The sequence below is a fragment of the Corvus kubaryi genome, unplaced genomic scaffold (assembly GCF_017639235.1).
Source record: "Corvus kubaryi isolate FWS band 111438036 unplaced genomic scaffold, C.kubaryi_AGA036_p1.0 split1-65, whole genome shotgun sequence".
In the NCBI taxonomy this organism is placed as follows: Eukaryota; Metazoa; Chordata; class Aves; order Passeriformes; family Corvidae; genus Corvus; species Corvus kubaryi.
This window is the reverse complement of record NW_024582080.1, coordinates 1,867,990-1,885,951: the sequence shown is the minus strand read 5'-3', so window position 1 is coordinate 1,885,951 and position 17,962 is coordinate 1,867,990. Positions and strand designations below refer to the sequence as shown.

The window sequence follows — 17,962 nt, the reverse complement described above, 5'->3', positions numbered from 1 at the left end:
AGTCTGAAAAGTGATAACATTAACCTAAACTCTTTTCTGAAAATGCTAAAACCAAACTAAAATCATTATATGTTTCATTTCAGCAGTCTCATTCATATGGCTGGCTAGTCTCATCAGCTGTGGAGTTCTGAATTTATCAGTCACAGACTTTTTTTAAAATCACCATGTGCTTTGAAGTTCAACTAAGGCTTAATAAACTTTCTTACAGGTCTGGAGTACTATATAAATTTTGTCAGAGCTGTGCTGGCATAATTGGTAATACAAACTGTCTGGCTTCATGAAAGTTACAAGCTCTGGCTCCAATCCTGCAAACACTTACTGAAGAATTTAACTTACTGCACAGAACTGACTATTCATGCATAAGCTAAGCATATTTGTAAATATTTGCACAGAATGGACATCTGTTGGCATAACCAGTCATCTGATACAAGATTCAGCTTTAAATCCTAGTCTGCATAGAGTCAGTATTAAAAAAGGAATTCCTCACTTTATTAATTCCTTTCTTCGGCACCAAGCATGTCACATACCAAAGGGTGGAACCAAAAACAAGAGGAAGAGAGGAATCAGTGAAATCATGACAACTGGTTCTGTTTCTCATATAACTAGAGAAGCCTGGTTTCTTATGGGTGTATGTCTCAAGACTGAGCTCCTGCCTTCAACCTTTGCTGAACGAAGCTCTTGCTATACCTTTCCTTCAGTGATGCCATTTACAGCATTTCTCACATCATCACAGGCAAAGCTCATAAAATTACTCCAAAGAACTCCTCCTTTTTATCACGTTTGGTTATTAACACTTTTAAGTTATGGGTGGGGCTAAGAAATAGCCACAGTACAAAGCCAGCCCACAGATAATCATGGAAGTCGCATTTCCTTAAAAAGCAAACTAGAAAAGGCAATTATGTCTCCTTCCTCTTAGTATCTTGGCATTTGAGCACATCCTGTTTCACTCATCCTCTTTAACAGAAAAGCATTTTGTGATCTCCTTGTTTAAACCTGATATATGGCAGAAATACATGTAAGGGAGCAAAGGCATCCTCCCATTGATTCAGGGCTGAGTGGGAGAGACCAAGCCTCCACTACACAGAGCTTAAGGCCTTGGTGGTTATTGCACCTGAATATGGCAGGTGGATACCTGCAGAGCGGCCATGTGGAGCTCTGCTGCTTCAGAATAAAGACAAGATCTCACTCTGGCTTAGGGCTGAAGCTAGTTTGACAGCTGTGGCTTAGGGCACTAAACCGTTTCCTTCAAAAAATGCAGGAATGGACTGAAGGGATGGAGGCAAGACAGGCCGCCAGCTCCAGGGAGGGGACAGCGAGACCCATCAGGGACATCGGTGGCAAGAGCACGTGGCAAAACCCTAACAACACGTACAAATCAAACGCACTGATCCAGCGAGGGAAACCGGGTCCCTGGAGGGGAAGGGCGGGTACCCTGCGGGGCCTCGTGCAGAGGCCGTGTCTCAAATCGGCCTTACCACACCCGGGCGGGGACCGGCCGCACGCAGCAGCCCCGGCACCTGCCCCAGCTCCCGGGGAAGAGCGCCCGCCTCCGGCCCGAGCCGGCCAGCGGGGCGGGAGAGCTCGGCGCTGCGGCAGAGCCGCCCCTCCGCGGAGCGGACCCGCCGGGTTACCTGGGGCAATGAGCACCCACTGCGCGGGGTGCGCGCCCGCGGGACGCCGCTCCGCGCCCTGCCCGCTCCGTGCGCCCCGCATGCTCCGTGCGCCCGCCAGCCCGCCGCTCCCGCCGCCGCCGCAACATGGCGGGCGGGGCGGGCCGCGCCGGGAAGGGGCCGGGCGGCAGCGGGGCGAGGGGACGGCTCCGGCTGCGCCACCGCTCCGCCTCTTCCCCTTCCCGATACACGCAGGGAGTGGGTGGTACGGCCGTGGAGGGCGGGGCCGCCGGCGGCAAAGCTTCTGCTCTCCTGCCGGCCCGCGGGATTCGGGTGCGTGTGATGTCCCGCCCGAAAGGCGAAGGGAGCACCTAGGGCTCGTAAACGCTCGTGGTCCAAAGGAGCGATAGAAGTCACAGGGTCCGCGAACAGTCAGAAGGTTTCATTAGTGAATTGCTCGCTTGGCGTGGAAATTGTTTTGTTAGTCCCTGACCTGTTATGTAAGCACACGGCTTAGTGGGTTTTGGATATAGGGGTAGGGTGAAAGGGAAGAGAGAAAGGAAAAGATGAGTTAAAGAGGGGGAGAGAGAAAGAGAGAGAGAAAGAAAGAGGAAAAGAGAGGGGAGAAGAGATGGCCAGACCTGATTCCGGCATTGATCCCGCTCATGGTCCTGTGGGCTGCTGCCCAGGCTTGGGAAGGGTGCCTTTTTATGGATAGGTTTTCTCCACCCTGAAGACAGGTTTCTCACTTCCCATGTAAATTAGTTACCAAACGCAGTCCGATCTTTCAGACCTTTCTGGAAATGGGTTGGAGGGCTTTGGGGGCCTTGGGTGGTCTTGACGTCTCTCTGCAGTCCGTGCCCACTCCCTGGGTCCATCATTCCCGTGCTTGCACTGTACTCTGTTACGCTCATCTTTAGGAACTAGAACAAGGGTGTTTGTCCAGGAAAAGTGCTGCCCTACCTTCGCATGGCCCCCATCTCCAGCCACACCTTGTTCTTTCTCACGACTTGTCAGTACTGTAGTAGTTCTTTCTCACAGTGTGACAGGGCTTGACACAAAGGGCACAAACTGAAATAAATTTCATTTAAATATAAGAAGTGTCTTTAGTGGAGCAGGTTGTCCTGAACAGCCATGCCATCTCTATCAGTGGCGGTATTAAAATCCAGACTGGGTGTTCCTCTGAGCAGCTGCTGTAGCTGGCCCAGCCCTGAGCAGGGGGCTGGACTAGACCCTCTCCAGAGGTGCCTGCCAGCCTTAGCCATTCAATGGAACCTCAATCCTACAAGGCTGGTTGTGGGCAGAGCCACAGTTCTCTCGCAGCAGTCATCCTACCCAGTGTACAACATGATCCTGCTAAATAGGTTCTTTGCCTCCAGATCGCACTGAGGAGCCATAGCCGCAACACAAAATGCATATTTCATGCATGTGTATATATATGTACATAAACTTGGCTTTACCCACATAAGACTGGAGGGATGGCCACCTTCCCAGAGATTTAGGAATAAATATTATGTTATCAAAAGTATTAAAGTATACATATCAATTGTAAATCTCAGAGATATGAAACAAATATTAAAAACATACTAACATCTATTCCCCAAAACAGAGCAGAATTAACCAAGGCCAGCATATGCAAAACAGCTGAGCTGATGTAAGGCTGAAAAAAATAATTTCCTGAAGTTTGAGCATATACCTTCATCACTGAGATTACATTAATCTAAATTTGTTTTATTTTAATTTTTCTGACTTTTTTTCCACTGATTGAAGTAAGGCAAGGTTTAAGTGCCAAAGACCGCATTGCACCATGTGTTTTGAAGTCCCCAGAGAAATCACTTGCTCTTAGAGTGATTGCAATTTGCTGTGGCGTATGCCTGGATTGCAACACTCACTGATGGGTCTTGTAAAACTCTCCTCACTACTTGTGTTAGCAAAGAGAGAAAGATGCTTGCCAGTTCCACTGTAATCTGTACAATACCACAGGATGAGCAGAACAGAGCTGATTGCTGTGTTTGAAACCTTCCTAGAAGGAAAGACTTCCATGTGGAAAAAGGGTTCTCCATAAAATTTGGCTTCTAGTCCTGAAAACAGCAGCGATTTTAGCATGTTGTATACCACTGAGCTTAACAAAGCTCTGGAAAAGACAGGAATCCAAGTCTGCAAGCCTCCAGATGCAGTGTGTGTCAGGATCAAGTCTAGAAGCATAAACTGCAGTTGTTCCAGAGCTCCTATTTCCTCCCTGAATGTAGTGGGTGATGGAAATACTGTAGCAAACATTGCTGAATGTTTACAAAAGTGACTTATTAAGCTCACATTTTTCAAAGTACCAATCCATCCTTATTTAGGCATCTGGTAAGTAAGCTAATTTTCAGAGGTGCTGAGTACTCCTACCATTAATTGAGCTGAATGAACATTTCAGCTGTTCATTTCTTTTGATTTATGAGCATCTCCCACAATCTCTAGATGTATATTGGCCTTGGGATCTATAATGTCTTTTTCCAGGAACTTTCAGATAGAAATGTTTTTCTCAGATACTTTGAAATGGCCTAAACAGAAATTCTCAAATAGGCCTGGACAAGGCTCTAGAATGACATCAGTTTTGGAATAAAAATAATGCAGTAATTTATACATGTTAAATATTTAAAACTTTCTGTTGTTACTCCTGCACACTTGATATAAACTGTTCCCCTTTATAAACAGAGGATATACTATATCATTATAAGCAAAAGATAAACTAATTAGGGATTTCTGTCAGGAGCTAATGATACTAAAATCTTATTTGCTTAAGAATTAAATACCTTACCTTCAGGCTTGCCAACATTTTTAAACTGTAGTGGTGTCTCCCTGAAAGAAAATGCTGAAGTTTAAAACACTAGACTGATCTGAACTGATGTGGTGGTATCATTTTAAATAGTCAGATCTTAATTTCATGCACATGGGTATTCTCATTTGGGTCCATATGACTCATTAAGTCCAGAAAGTTAAATGCATCCAATATGGGACTGCATCCAATCTGAGGACAATTGTTTTCCACATTTCAGAGCCATTTGATTTGCATTCAGACTTCACCTGCATGCTGTCTGTTCATTCATTTCTCCTAGGGCTCCTTCTTATAATCCAAATATCTGTGCAAATACAAGCATCCCTTTTTGCCAAACAAAAATTACTTACTTTTGCTGCCAAAGAAATGCTACTTCTGTCCACCTTCAGCTGCAGAATTTACCTCTTCCTCCTCCCCACACTAGTTTTAAGTGAAGGCACTTTTAAACTTTGCTCGGAGCTAGAAACAAAAGAATGTATAGAAAGAAGTGTGATTCATTTTTAAGTCAAGGTTGACATTTAAAAGACAAAAATATTTCCACATGATTATGTTTCATTGTACACTGTTTCAACAAATATGGGCCATGTTTATCTATATTATGCTTCAGTGGTTCAAACATTTACATGCATAGCTTTAAATCCATTGCTCTGCACATTTAAGGGTCACCTATATATATGGATGCAAGGGTTACCTTTAATCCCAGTAAAAGGCCTAGTGAGACATATAACTTTAGCTGATGTACCAAGATAATTATGATTCATTTTAAGTTATCTAGTATAAAATACTGCTCTAAGTTCATCACGGGCCAAATTATTGCTTTGTTTGGTTTTATTCAAAACAAAGCATGTGCGGCATTGAAACAAATTGAAATTATGGAGGCCAAACACAGAGGTGGCATTGACCTGAAAGAACACATACCGGCATTGCAAACCAATAAAACATCATTTGAATTTCTAACTGAAATTTCAGTTCAATCTGTCAAGCTGAAAAATAGTTATTTTAAATAGTTGTTCATAACAGCATTCGTCTAAGCAAGTACTTCTCTTATTGAAAATAGTCCATTTTAAGGAAAATAACAGTATTCATTTAAAAGCACTCAAGCAATGGTGAAAAATATTCTAACCAGCTCTGAGCAGAAATCACTTTGTCCTTTGCAGTAAACAAGGTTATAGCCCAGTCTCCTAAAGAAGTAGGGCTTAGGGGAACACATTGTGTATTTGTATGCATGTCTGAGTCCTCCATCAGTAAGTGGTCACTGACTTCAGACACCTTTGATGCAGCTCCATATTTTATCAGAGCACACACCTAGGCTGAAGAAAGAAACAACCTTCAGGTGACATTGATCTCCCCCTAAAACAGACACCCATCTCCGGACAGCCCTTCAGCTCTCTAAAATTCATGGCATTTGTTGACTGCAGGCTCAATTTGGTTGCAGAGTGGGAACACCTGGCCACCCGATTCTGGTCCACTAGGGCACTGCCTCTCATAGGTCTTTTGTCATAATCTCTAGTTACATGTACATGTGTCACATACTTTAGGGTACCTTAGATTACATTAGCGACCCTTCTAGGGAAGAAGAGGGTTGTGAGATAAAGAAATACAAATTCTACATGGCTTAGTAATGGGTTTTTTGATGTTCAAATGCCATAAGGCAGTGGAATATAAGTATCACAGCCAAGATTTCTCCCGTGTAATTATTCTTTCTTGTTGTCATGCCTTCAGCTGCAATAGGGTTCATTTTCTTCTGAGTAGCTGGTACAGTGATGTGTTTTGAAGTTGGTATGAGAATATATGTTAATGTTGACAACACACTGATGTTTTAGTTGTTGCTAAATAGTGCTTACTCTGAATCAGGGACTTCTCAGTTTCTCATGCTCTGCCAGCCAGCAGGTGCACAAGAACCTGGGGGGAAACGTGGTCGGGACAGCTGACTCAAACTGGCCAAAGGGAAATTCCATACAGCAGAACATCATGGCCAGGATTTAAACTGTGGAGAGCTGGCCACAAGAGGCTGATCACTGCTTGGGGACTGACTGGGCATCAGTCAGCATGTGGTGAGCAAATGTATTGAGCACTGCTTGCTTTTTGGGGGTTTATTTCTCTCCCTTTCCTTTTTCATTACGGTTATTGTTTTTATTATAATTATATAACTTTATTATATAATTTTATGTAATTTATAAATATAGAATGTATATATTATATTATATAATTTTATTATAATTAATATTAGTATTATTAATATATTTTCTTTTGTTTGAATTGTTAAACTGTTCCTACCTCAGCCCATGAGGCTGAAGATTTTCCGATCCTCCTCCTGACCGGGGAGGGTGGGAGTGAGTGAGCAGCTGCAATGGTGCTCAGCTGCCAGCTGGGGTTAAACCACAACACGTGGAGGTGTGAATATTCCTGAAGGCTTCCCAGCTTTGAATAATAGCATTTGTAAAATGGCTAACATATGCATGGATTATGTGATGTCTAACAAGAACTTGAGCTTGTGCCATAGTTCAAAGGAAATTTCAATCACCTACAGAACTCAAATTCATTAGAAAATTATCTTCACTGGTGAATTTGGAACTACTGTTTTGTTGTTATTCTAAAACCCAAATAATAGCAGGGGTTATCTGCCTATGCCTGTCCGTGGTTATGCATAGAAATCCCTCCATGGGGCCAGAAGTGTGGGCTGCTTAGTGGTTGTGTGAGAACCGAACTTTGCCTACAGGTGAAAGCAGGGTGAGCTGTAAGCAGAAGGCACAGGCATGAGTGAGTTTAGAAAGAACAGGAAGGTCTATAGCAGTTTGAGACACCTGAGTTTTAAGTCCAAGAAGCTAATTTAACGCAGAATACAAACACTGCCCTCACAGATGAAGAAACATTAAAAACAAATTGTTGGTTCTTCCACTGTTGGAGTGGCCAAGTCCCACAGAACACAGATGGCTTTGCCTGCCTCTTCCATTATTCCTGGTTGTGACTTCTTTACTGTAACTGTGAGTGATATCAGGAGAAGTAAAATAAACAGGGTTAGAGCATAGCCTCAAACACCATCCAGAAACCATCTGTATTGTCTAATTGGTAGCAACTCCAGGCTTAGTCCTGTGCCAACTAGTAAACTTCCCAGACACTGCACTAGCACAATGCCAGGGACAAGACGACTTTGCCCCAGTAAGTAATATAAGCAGTGTGATTTGGGTTTCCATGGTAAGATTTTGGTACCAGGAGGGGCTACAGGGGTGGCTTTTGTGAGAATCTGCCAGAAGCTTCCCCCATGTCCGAGAGATCCAATGCCAGCCGGCTCCAGGACAGACCCTCCACTGGCCAAGGCTGAGCCCTGCAGTGACAGTGGTAGTGCTTCTGCAATAACAGAGTTAAGAAGGAGCAAAAACCTGCACCATTGCAGACAGAAAGAGGAGTGAGACTGTGTGAGAGGAACAGCCCTGCAGACACCAAGGCCAGTGGAGAAGGAGGGGCAGGAGGTGCTCCAGGCGCCAGAGCAGATTCCCCTGCAGCCCCTGGTGCAGCCCATGGAGAGGCAGCTGTGCCCCTGCAGCCCATGGGGGAGTAGAGAGCCACCTGCAGCCTGTGAAGGACCCCACCCAGAGCAGGTGGATGTGCCCAAAGGAGGCTGTCACCCCACGGGAAGCCTGTGCTGGAGCAGGCTCCTGGCAGGACCTGTGGCTCCATGGAGACTCACACTGGAGCAGCCTGTTCCTGAAGGACTGCACCTCATGAAAAGGACCCACACAGGAGCAACTCATGAAGAACTGCAGCCTGTGGGAAGGATTCACGTTGGAGAAGTTTGTGAAGGACTGTTTCCTGTTGGAGGGACACTACACTGGAGCAGGGAAAGAGTGAATCATCCTGCTGAGGATGTGTGATGACAATGTGTGATGAACTGACCGCAGCCCCCCTTCACCATCCCCCGTCGCTGCTGGCAGGGAAGAGGTAGAGAAATTGTGAGAGAAGTTGAGCCCTGCCTGGAAGAAGGGAGGGTGAGGGAAGGGTGTTTTAAGAATTGGGTTTATTTCTCGTTTATTTCTCATTACCCTGCTCTGTTTTGATTTGTGATAAATTAATTTCCCCAAGTTGAGTCTGTTTTGCCCATGACAGTAATTGTAGAGTGATCTTTCCCTGCCCTCATCTCTATCCACAAGCCTTTCCTTATATTTTCTTTCCCCTGCCCAGCTGAGGAGGCGAGTGACAAAGTGGCTTTGGTGGACAGCTGGCACCCAGCCAGGGTCAACTCACCACACAGGGCCACCCTGTTTTGTGGAAAAAGTACAGCATCAGCATCATGCTTCTTCCCTTGGGTCCGTGGAAGGCACTCTGGGTTGATTTATTTACTGGTTTAAACACAGCCATGCTTCAGTATGGCTCATAATGTGCCTAGTGAGAATTTTTGCCAAATAGGACTCTACTGCAAGCAGGCATGACAGGTCAGTAGTCAAATAGATCTCAAGGCTCACCCATTTCTAGGTCTTGTGAGTGAAGATTTCATAGAAATGGCCAGTTAATGCACTGTCAGCTTGACATTTCTGGAAGTGCAAAACTTACTGCATATGAAGAAAACTTACTGTACATCTGCATCTGTAATGTGTGAAATAGACTGTGTAACAGCTGCAGATGAGTGCAGGTACTGATGCATGCACTGTGTCCATTTGCCCAGAACTGCCAGCCCAGGCAAAGTGATTGCCATGGCTCCAAATGGACAGCCAGGCATGCAGGAATCCTTGACCATGTTCTTCTTTTTCTGACTGTAGAAATTTCAAGGAAGAAAAAGGGCTCTTTTCTGTGGAAATATGAAGATATATCTAAGAATTTAAGATTTTCAGTTGTTTCTGAATTAATGGTTTCAGCTCCTATACCATACAAAACTTTTCACTTCAGAACAGTTTTTCACTTATCTTTTGAAAGTCTCCTGAATTCATGTGCAAAATGAATCTTACTGGTAATTAGGTATTTGGTGAATTCTTAGCTTGCTGCATGTGTTAATCATATTGAAACTAGCTATACTCTAATGTTGCTTTTAATTCAGACTGAAAATCAGTATTCTCAGTTGAATTATGTATTGGCTTATGAAGTGTTGTGTCTTCACTACTGCAAGTAAGTCTTATTTTGTGAGCTCTGCAAAAAGATTATATTGTTAATATACATAAAATTTGATTTCAGCCAAGTATGTTCTCAAGGGGAATTCCAGGAGGCAAAGGGTCCTTGTTACTTGGAACATCATTAACAGTATTTTGTGACCTTGGAACATCATTAACAGTATTTTGTGACCTTCAAGGCAGATAATTAGAAGAATAAGTTGTTAAGGTTTATGTACCATCCATAGCGTTATTGAAACAAAGGACCTGTGTGAGATGCTTTTTCAAAGATTCTGTACAGATCAAGAATTGTTGTCTTTGACATAACCCTTATCAAGAACATCATACCAGAAATGAAGAACTGGCAGTAAAACATCCCCTGTACTGGATTTGGGAAGTAACCAAACTGATTACAAAGAAAGATTGTAAATTGATTTAAAATGTGAAAGGGTTGTATTAAACCTAAAGACTGCTGTACTTGTTCCATATCTTTAGAAGTGACTGGCTGAAGACTGACTTGCCCATAGTCTGAAACAGACCTTTTATCATCTGTCTGCTGGATGGAACAATACAGGCATGTTTCATTTATTTAGGATATGGCCAGGGGCCAAAGAAAGATTAAAAATGTAAGCAAGAGTCAGTGCAATGGTTGTTCCTGTAAGAGTTAGGCATTTGGATTGCAATATCAGCAAATCTGCCCACAAAAGATATATTCCTACAACAGAGGATTTTCATTTATGTCCTGGAAAAGCTATTGGTATGGTAAGGACAGGCTTACCCATTACTCCAGCAGCTGAGTTTGGAATGCATTTGGCATTTACGAGAGTAAACAAAAGCAATTGACATACTTGAATAAGTTGTTTTGTGAGCAGCAGAACTAATGAATGCAAACAAATTCTAAAAGGAACAAATTGTTCCTTATGGAATTCTGTCTTTGTTCTTCAGCCTCCCTCATCATAACCCCAGCTCCCCTGCCCAGGTCCTCTGCACTTTTTGAGCCAGCTGAGACTCATCACATGCTGCAGCTTACTCAGGGCTGGGGTGTGCTGTTGGCCCCCTGGCCCTGCCATAACTGAGCTCACTGTGTCTCTGTCTCACTGAGGGCAAGTTGTCTGAGGACCTCTGTCCTCCAGAGAAACTTCATTGTTTTGTAGATGCTTGAGAGGGGTTCAAGCCTGCCTGAGGGACCTAACTTGAGCTTAAATTCAAGAAAGCCAGCCTTGTTTCAGTGTTTCTGCCCTACCAAAAGCAACAATAGATCATCACTGCTTGTCTGAGACCAGGCATCTAATTTTTGCAGACAAGGTCTGCCTTCAGAGAGATCCAAAGGTATTCAACTGTCTACACTGACTGTAGAGGGAAACCTTCCTTTAGGAGAGCTTATTCTTCAGTTTCCTGAAATGTTTGGTCAAGGTAAAAACCTAAGGTAAGACTCCAGTTTGAGCCTTATTTTTTCTATTTTGATTGAAACTGTCCCTGGAGGTCAGCAGAGGCGGACAGACAGATTGCCACATTGTGGGAATTATGGGAAACTATGCTAAAAGTAATAACAATTAGGAAGCACGTGTATTTAATTGTAATGGTTTATCTGCTTGAATATTGCTCTAGATAATGTAGAAAAATACTGCAAAAATAGAATAAATTTTCATTTAGTTTCATTAGAACTTTTTCTTTTTTAATAGTTGAATACAAGTCCAAATCTTGTGTCTATCTGAAACAATTTAATTCAAAAATGTAGAAGAGTTCAGTCCAAGATTTCATTTCAGGTAAGGGAACTGATCCTGCTACATACATTGTTAGTGAGTTGAACAGAAGACTAAAACTTCTTGAATGCAAACTTCTGTAGAAAAGCCATTCACCAGTTGAACTCAGCTTTTCTAATATACCCGTGTCTTCTGAAAGTACCCAGACCAGTGGCTGATGTGATTCCTTAATCTTTCTCCAAAATACATTTTTAATTTTTCCTTGACACTCAGGTGGATCAGAGCTCTACTATTTTATGATTTAATTCTCTTCAGCTCTTTTGGAACATGCACAAAAGAACTGGAGAACTGCTGGTTCAAAGCGATAGTAACAGAGCTGGAAATAAGTCAGTTTGAATAAAAGAAGAAATCAGCTGAGCCTGTAGTCAAAAAATCTGACTGATTTCAAGCTGAAATCTTTGGCACATTTGGATAACAAAGAACACACTATAAAATGAAGGTTTGTGCCTTCTTGTCCTCTTAGGATGAAGCCAGAGTGAGGAGATACTCTGATGGCCATTCCACTGTGCTAGCTCAACCACAAATGTGACTGGGAAGTGGATGAGGTCTCACAGGAAGCCTGTTTTGAGCTCAATTTCACAACAGAAGAAGTGAGCTGTTTAGGAGTAAGAATACCTAATTTTCTTCAGTGAATGTCTGAAGACTCTGCTATAAGACCTTGACATTCACAGTATGGAATGCCTGTCTATTTGTCCGCCCATGCTCACTTTATTTTTTTTTTAATTAAGTGCTGGTTTGGCCAAGGTATGCATTCATGAAAAGTGCTAATAAATCTCTGATCACCTGGGCTGGCTTTGTTTCACAGACAGCACTCACAGGAGTGCTGAGTCTTCTTCTGTGAGCAGTGACATTGGCACAAGGAAGAGCAGTTCTCCTTGCCACCAAAAACCAACCTGTCTTCAGAAGGCAAGCGGGTGAGTTCCTTCACTTGCAGCGAGGCTTTGCTTCTTCTCTTCTCCACCATGCAAGTACTCTCTAAGCCTTCTATGGTCTGGCTCTAGACCCAAGTGCAGTCACATTTTTCTTCACAGAGTTGAAATAAAATTTTACAAGTCAGTTTTGCTTAAGCAGCAGAATGCTTGGGGGACCATCCTGGACTCAAGGAGAGGTATTTCCACTGAGGTATTAAAACTACTGAAGTATTAAACTATTATCTGAATATTTCTGAAAAAGAAGAAGCCTAAGAAATATGTAAAAATCCACTTGCTTTATTTGTGCAATATATAATTTGTGAATTACATAAAACACATCTAGGACAGTATCAGTCCTTGGGGAGGATATCTTAGTTCTGCCTCACAGGACTTCCACATTTAACTTAGGAGTAGAGTGGTAAACCAAAGCTAACACTTTTTTTTTTACTTTTTTTTTTTTTGTAAACTAAGACTTCTATGCTCAAGTCCTAAGTGGTTTAATGTGGAAATTCTGAGGGACAAAAAGCAGAAAAAGGAAAGAGCAATTGTAAATAAACCCACAAGAAATAAGGAGGATTTTGGCAAAGGAGGATAAAAAGAGAAAGAAACAGAGAAGTGAAATACGTCTAGTGAGAGAGAAAGAAGGAGTAACTGCAGGGAACACCAGACATTTCCTACCCATGGGACCATGTCAGTGGCTCAGACAGAAGCAGCTGTACTCAGCAGAGACCCAGATTTGTCTGAGACCCTGGGGCTGTCTTGACAGAAACTAAACCCAACTTTCAAATGCCAAGCAAAACAGGGTTAGAGATGAAGAAAGCTTTTTACCTTAAATGAAAAGCTTTGCCTTAAATAAAAACTTTCAGAGTTCTCCCTTCTCCTCTACTGCATGAAAAATAGAAAACTTTAGCAATCAATGGCTGTTGGGCTCTGTTGTCAAGGTCTTGGTTATAATGCAGCTTGGACAGCCACGGTGGATGAGGCCAACGGGGGATTCAAATGGAATGACCTTCTTTTGTTGCATTTTGGTTTTCAGTTTTTATTTTAAAAAAGCTCTTTAGCTTAGGTCTCTACCTAGGTTTTTTTTGTAACCGAGATATAAAACAGTTTGGCTCCATCTTAACTGGCCAGCCAAACTGTGTTACAAGGTCAGGCCATAAACAAATTTAACAACTGTTGTTAATTAAATAGTTATTGTAGTATAGATGGGGTCAAACAAAGGGTATGTGTGGGAGGGGAGGGAAAGAGAGGGCCTAAGTGGCAAAAGGTGGGGGAATCTTGGCTCCTGACTCAGAAGGCGTGAACAAGCAAGAACTCTGTGGAAAAGACCTCTGGGACATAACAATAACAGTTAGCATTTCAAATTTTGGTGCAAATATTAAGAAATTAATAGCAAAAAACCCCAACCCATGTTCTCTCATTTACACTTTCCTATTATGTGAAACCATCTTGGTAAGACTTGGCTTTTCTCCAGCAGAAATCCTGTATCTGCCTCTATCAGTGGTATCACTTCAATGACATATTAATGCCTCCCAATGCCAGGATGTTGTCCAAGTTCCAGCTGTTTGAAAGAGTTGTTACAGAATGGGAATTCCAGTTGGAGATTTATAGAACAGCAACAGGAAAAAAAAAAAAAGGGTTACATTTAATTTTAATACTCAGAAATGTGCTTTCCTTGTCATGAAAGTGGAACCCTGCCTGCATGTCTGCAGCCTGCCTTGCATACTGATTTTGTGTGTGCCTAGCTAAAACCAGTGCCTGTGATATGATCTGATTTTGACTGTACAGAAGAAGGTAGGAGGAGCAAAATTTATGCTTCAGGTCTGTAAGGCATTTTAAAGTTAATCGGGTCCTTTGGGTCTGATATAATTTGTGTAAGATTGCTGCTGATGATTAGAATAGCTATTTAAGGTTTTTGTTAATAGTCTGTTACATGGACCCGGTGGAAAGATTCCAATAGCAGTCTGTTAGTTTTTCCCTGTCACATTCAGGTTACAGACCCTTCACAGATGTTGTAAATAGACATCAATACTAAAAGGGAATATTACACAAATTAAAATCATAAGTGTGCTCGAAACTGCCAACATAGACATTTTGTTAAAAACATCTGTCACATAAAAGCAAACATTTAAGGCCATTATATTTATAACAATTGTTTTCATTTTTAATATGTACTACATATTTTTCTTTTCTTCTGTTATTATTGATTTGAATATTTTTTCTTAGACTTTAATACTTATTTTTTCCAACATTACTTATGTTCTTGACCATATAAACAATAATGTGGACTTTTAATGAAAAGAAATAAATCTCAGTGTTTGGAAATCTAGTGGATACTTGCATATGAATGAGTCAACTGAGAATCCAACACCATGTTCTCCAAAAAAAAAAAATATATAGTTATCAAATGTTACAAACAAAAGTATTAAGCTGGATGTCTGTTCAATTACATCCAGTTATTTAATTCTGTTCTGAAATAATTTCTTAGGTGAAAAGGATAAATGACACATAAATGTCCTCTTCTGGGCCTTTTTGTTGCATTACTGCTGATGCAGCTGTTCCAATTGTACAAGTACTCACCAAAACACTGTGCAACAGACCCCCCCAAAGCTGGACAGCCTTGAGGTGCTTTCTGACTAACACACCTACTGCACCGGTGTTATCCACCCTTCCTTCCCCCTTTCCACTGCTGCCTGCAGTTTCTGTGTGAATCTGTGAAATCTCTTAGCCCAGGCTGCTCTAGGCTTGTCTCACCAGTGCTTTTTCTACTACAAAATAAAAGAGAGAAACCATCAGTGCCCCCATTTAGCCTGCTTACAACTCCTCTCTCCCTCATGTTTTCTTTGGGGGGAACTATTTTGAGCTAAGGCAGAAAAGGAGCTAACAGTGAAGAAGTGGGGACAACTGCACCTCATGCTCAAGCTCAGCCTTATCTCCTTCCATTTGTAGCAGCACACCTTCACACTTCCTAACAGCTTAAATTTGTCAGAAGATTATATAAATACAATGAATTGTCACAATCAGGAAGAATTTCCTGCTCACGGAACAATAGTCTTGGTCTGGTTAAAATCAATACCTGCTATTTTTTTGATTGCCTGTGTTCTGAAAACCACTTAAATACATGATCAGCTTTAAGGTAATATTTAGCTTTTCCTTAAGCTGGTGATATATTTCTCAATGTAAGGCCTCCATATAATTAGATGCAGTTGAAGAAGGACAGCTGCAGTCTCTAGAAGCATTGTTATTTGTGTGGCACAGAGGGTATGCTGGACCTTTACAAATGTAGAGACAGAGCCCATGGCCAGGGTAGTAGTTGTTGAACCAATTCAGACTCAAAAAAAAGTTACGAAAAATGTAAATACTGACTTCAGGTTCCAATCAAGAATGGAACAGATCTCTTGAAGAGATTATGAAGATGCTCTGTTGTGTAGGACTGAGTAAGCCGGGCCCATAGCATCATAGAAATGTCAGTTGGAAGAGATGCCTAGAGATTTCCTGGTTATCCAATGTAACCTCCCTCTGGAAGCGCGATTACCACCAGTGCTAGAGTAGCCCTTAGTCTGAAAGAACTGTGGGTTTTTTTTTTTTTTCATTGCTGTGCATCATAGGGTATCATTGCCCTTTGAAAGTGTCAGGTACAGCTTCTTCAGAATTATCCCGCATGTCAGGATCAGGCCCAGGTCACTCAATAAAGACACGATATGTTGAAAAGTGCAATTATTATGATCACAATAAAGCCAAAACCAGGAGTCACTGGGCTTCACTGAGTTGGTGAAACACAGTCAAGAGTCAGATAGTAAAGGGTATCTTTGCAGCATCCTGCTGCTGCTGCTGCAGCGTTCTGGTTTGCTCTAAGTCCGATCTGAACTCTCTGTCACGTCTGCCAGCCTGTATAGATGCCTCTTTATGGAATCTCAACTAGACACCTATATTTAGGAACTCCATTGACAGTAGCAAATAGATTTCAGCTGACTGCAACAGGAGCTTACACAACATGCTCCCAGATAAATACCTGCATATAGACACCTGTAGGATCCAGGTCCTACCTGCAGTTGAGAAGTAGGAGGCTTCTGGAAGAAAAGTTTTGAGCCCTGTTTTGAAGAACAATATGTTCATCACCCATCTTTATTGTGGAGGTACATATCCCATGTCCCTAAATTTCCAAATGAAATATTGAGGAGGCCATGCTGTATAAGTGTATGCAGTAAACCAGCCTCACTTCTTTCACATATTCTGCAGGGTTTCTATGCTGTCTAGCTAACACTTGACTGTATAATCACTGTAATTTTTAAAATTTGAGTATTTAGTAATAAGTATTTAATAGTATCTGTTCGATTGTATTATATTATTTTTCATTTAACAGAAGATCCCGGAGAGAAACAATAAGAAAAGATAGTGAACATGCATAAAAAGAATGAGCTATTACAGTTTCACCCTCAAAAAATGACATGATGTATTTTTAGGGGTTTTCAGTGGGAAAATGGAAACACAATGGGTCAGAAATAAAATGTTGCTGTCAGAATAACTGCTTTTATGAACTGCAAACCAGAACCACCACACATTCGGGCACTGTGTAGGTAAGAACCATCAGCATCGAGGCACTAAATGGACAAATTCCTGTAAAGCACACAGCTCCTAGGTATGTGACCTGCATAGGAAAAATACACAATTCCTGAAATATGTCAGTTCCTCTGTTTTCTGCTTGTCTTAATTTTTCTGTGTGTCTTACTTCAAGATGACTAATTTGCTGTGTTCAACATTAGTTTCGGCAATCATTTCTCAGCATGTGTGTGTGCCTTGTCCCTTTATTTCCACATTTTGCTCTGTGGACACAGTTACTGCCATTTGCAACATCAGTTCTGGTAGTATTGTCTATCTCTGTTCTTTATGAGCTTAAAAGTGCATGAAGTCAGGCATTTATCTACATGTCTTTCTAATTTATTGTCAAATTATGCTGTCCTCTAGACCATACCAGGTATGTCAGTAGAGATTTCAGAGAACAGATTTAGAGTGCTTGTACTTCCAAAATATTTATTTAGAGCTAAAAGAAAGAAGTTTTTTTGGGGTTTGTTGTTGTTGGTTGGTTAGTTGGTTGTTTTTTTTTTTTCCTGGGCAAATGAATGGGAAGGTTTGGCAGGAAACAAAATGTAAGAATCAAACTTCTAGGTTATTTTTTTCAGAAAGAATGAAACAATAGAGTCTGTGTTGAGATGTAGGTGAGAGCCACTGTAACCTGTGCAGGGGTCTGGGGGAGATTTCTCCCCTAAGTGATTTAATTGTAATGCAGCTTTGCTTTGCTACTAGACTGTGCTGGGACAGAAGTAAGCTACCATGGGGGAAAAACAGCATGCAAATATTAGCTGCAAATCCGCTGACATCATCTCTCAGTAACTCCACGTGCCCTTTTGTCTTGCAGAAAAGTGGTCCTTTGAAATCTCTTGCCTGTCAGCCAAAACCAGGTTGAAAAGTAACAGTCCCCTGGTACCAGAGGGGAAAGGCTGTGCTGGCCAGCAGACTGGCAAAACATAGCTGCTAACTCTGCTCTGACAGGTTGGGAAAACACAATCTCTGGGGCTTGTTCTAGGTCCTTCCAGACCTCAGTAGGAATGTTCATTGCCTTTTCTGGTGCTGGCTGAGATCAGCTATGCATAGATTTTCCCAGTACTCGGTTCAGATCCTATTTCAGACACTCCCTGGCAAACACAATATTGTAAATGCTTTGTAGCACTCTGCCTTTGTGCCTGAGTGTTGTGTCTATGGCTGATCTCTTCCTTCGAGC

General features: G+C 42.0%; 1 protein-coding gene and 1 long non-coding RNA gene across 4 annotated transcripts in view; one reads left to right on the top strand and one right to left on the bottom strand.

The window, feature by feature from the left end:
• Nucleotides 1–1,733, bottom strand: part of RNASEH2B (ribonuclease H2 subunit B) — a 44,529-nt gene extending 42,796 nt beyond the window's left edge. For all 3 annotated transcript variants that reach the window (XM_042014151.1, XM_042014149.1, XM_042014150.1), the window contains exon 1: nucleotides 1,632–1,733. In XM_042014151.1, coding sequence (XP_041870085.1) covers nucleotides 1,632–1,713 — 82 coding nt within the window. In that variant the 5' untranslated portion in view covers nucleotides 1,714–1,733. The remainder of the gene's footprint in view (nucleotides 1–1,631) is intronic.
• Nucleotides 1,734–9,711: 7,978 nt separating this feature from the next.
• Nucleotides 9,712–14,508, top strand: LOC121657999. The gene is made up of 2 exons (XR_006013817.1): nucleotides 9,712–10,935; nucleotides 11,736–14,508. It is a non-coding gene; the product is annotated as an uncharacterized LOC121657999 (long non-coding RNA).
• The last annotated feature ends 3,454 nt before the right edge of the window (nucleotides 14,509–17,962 follow it).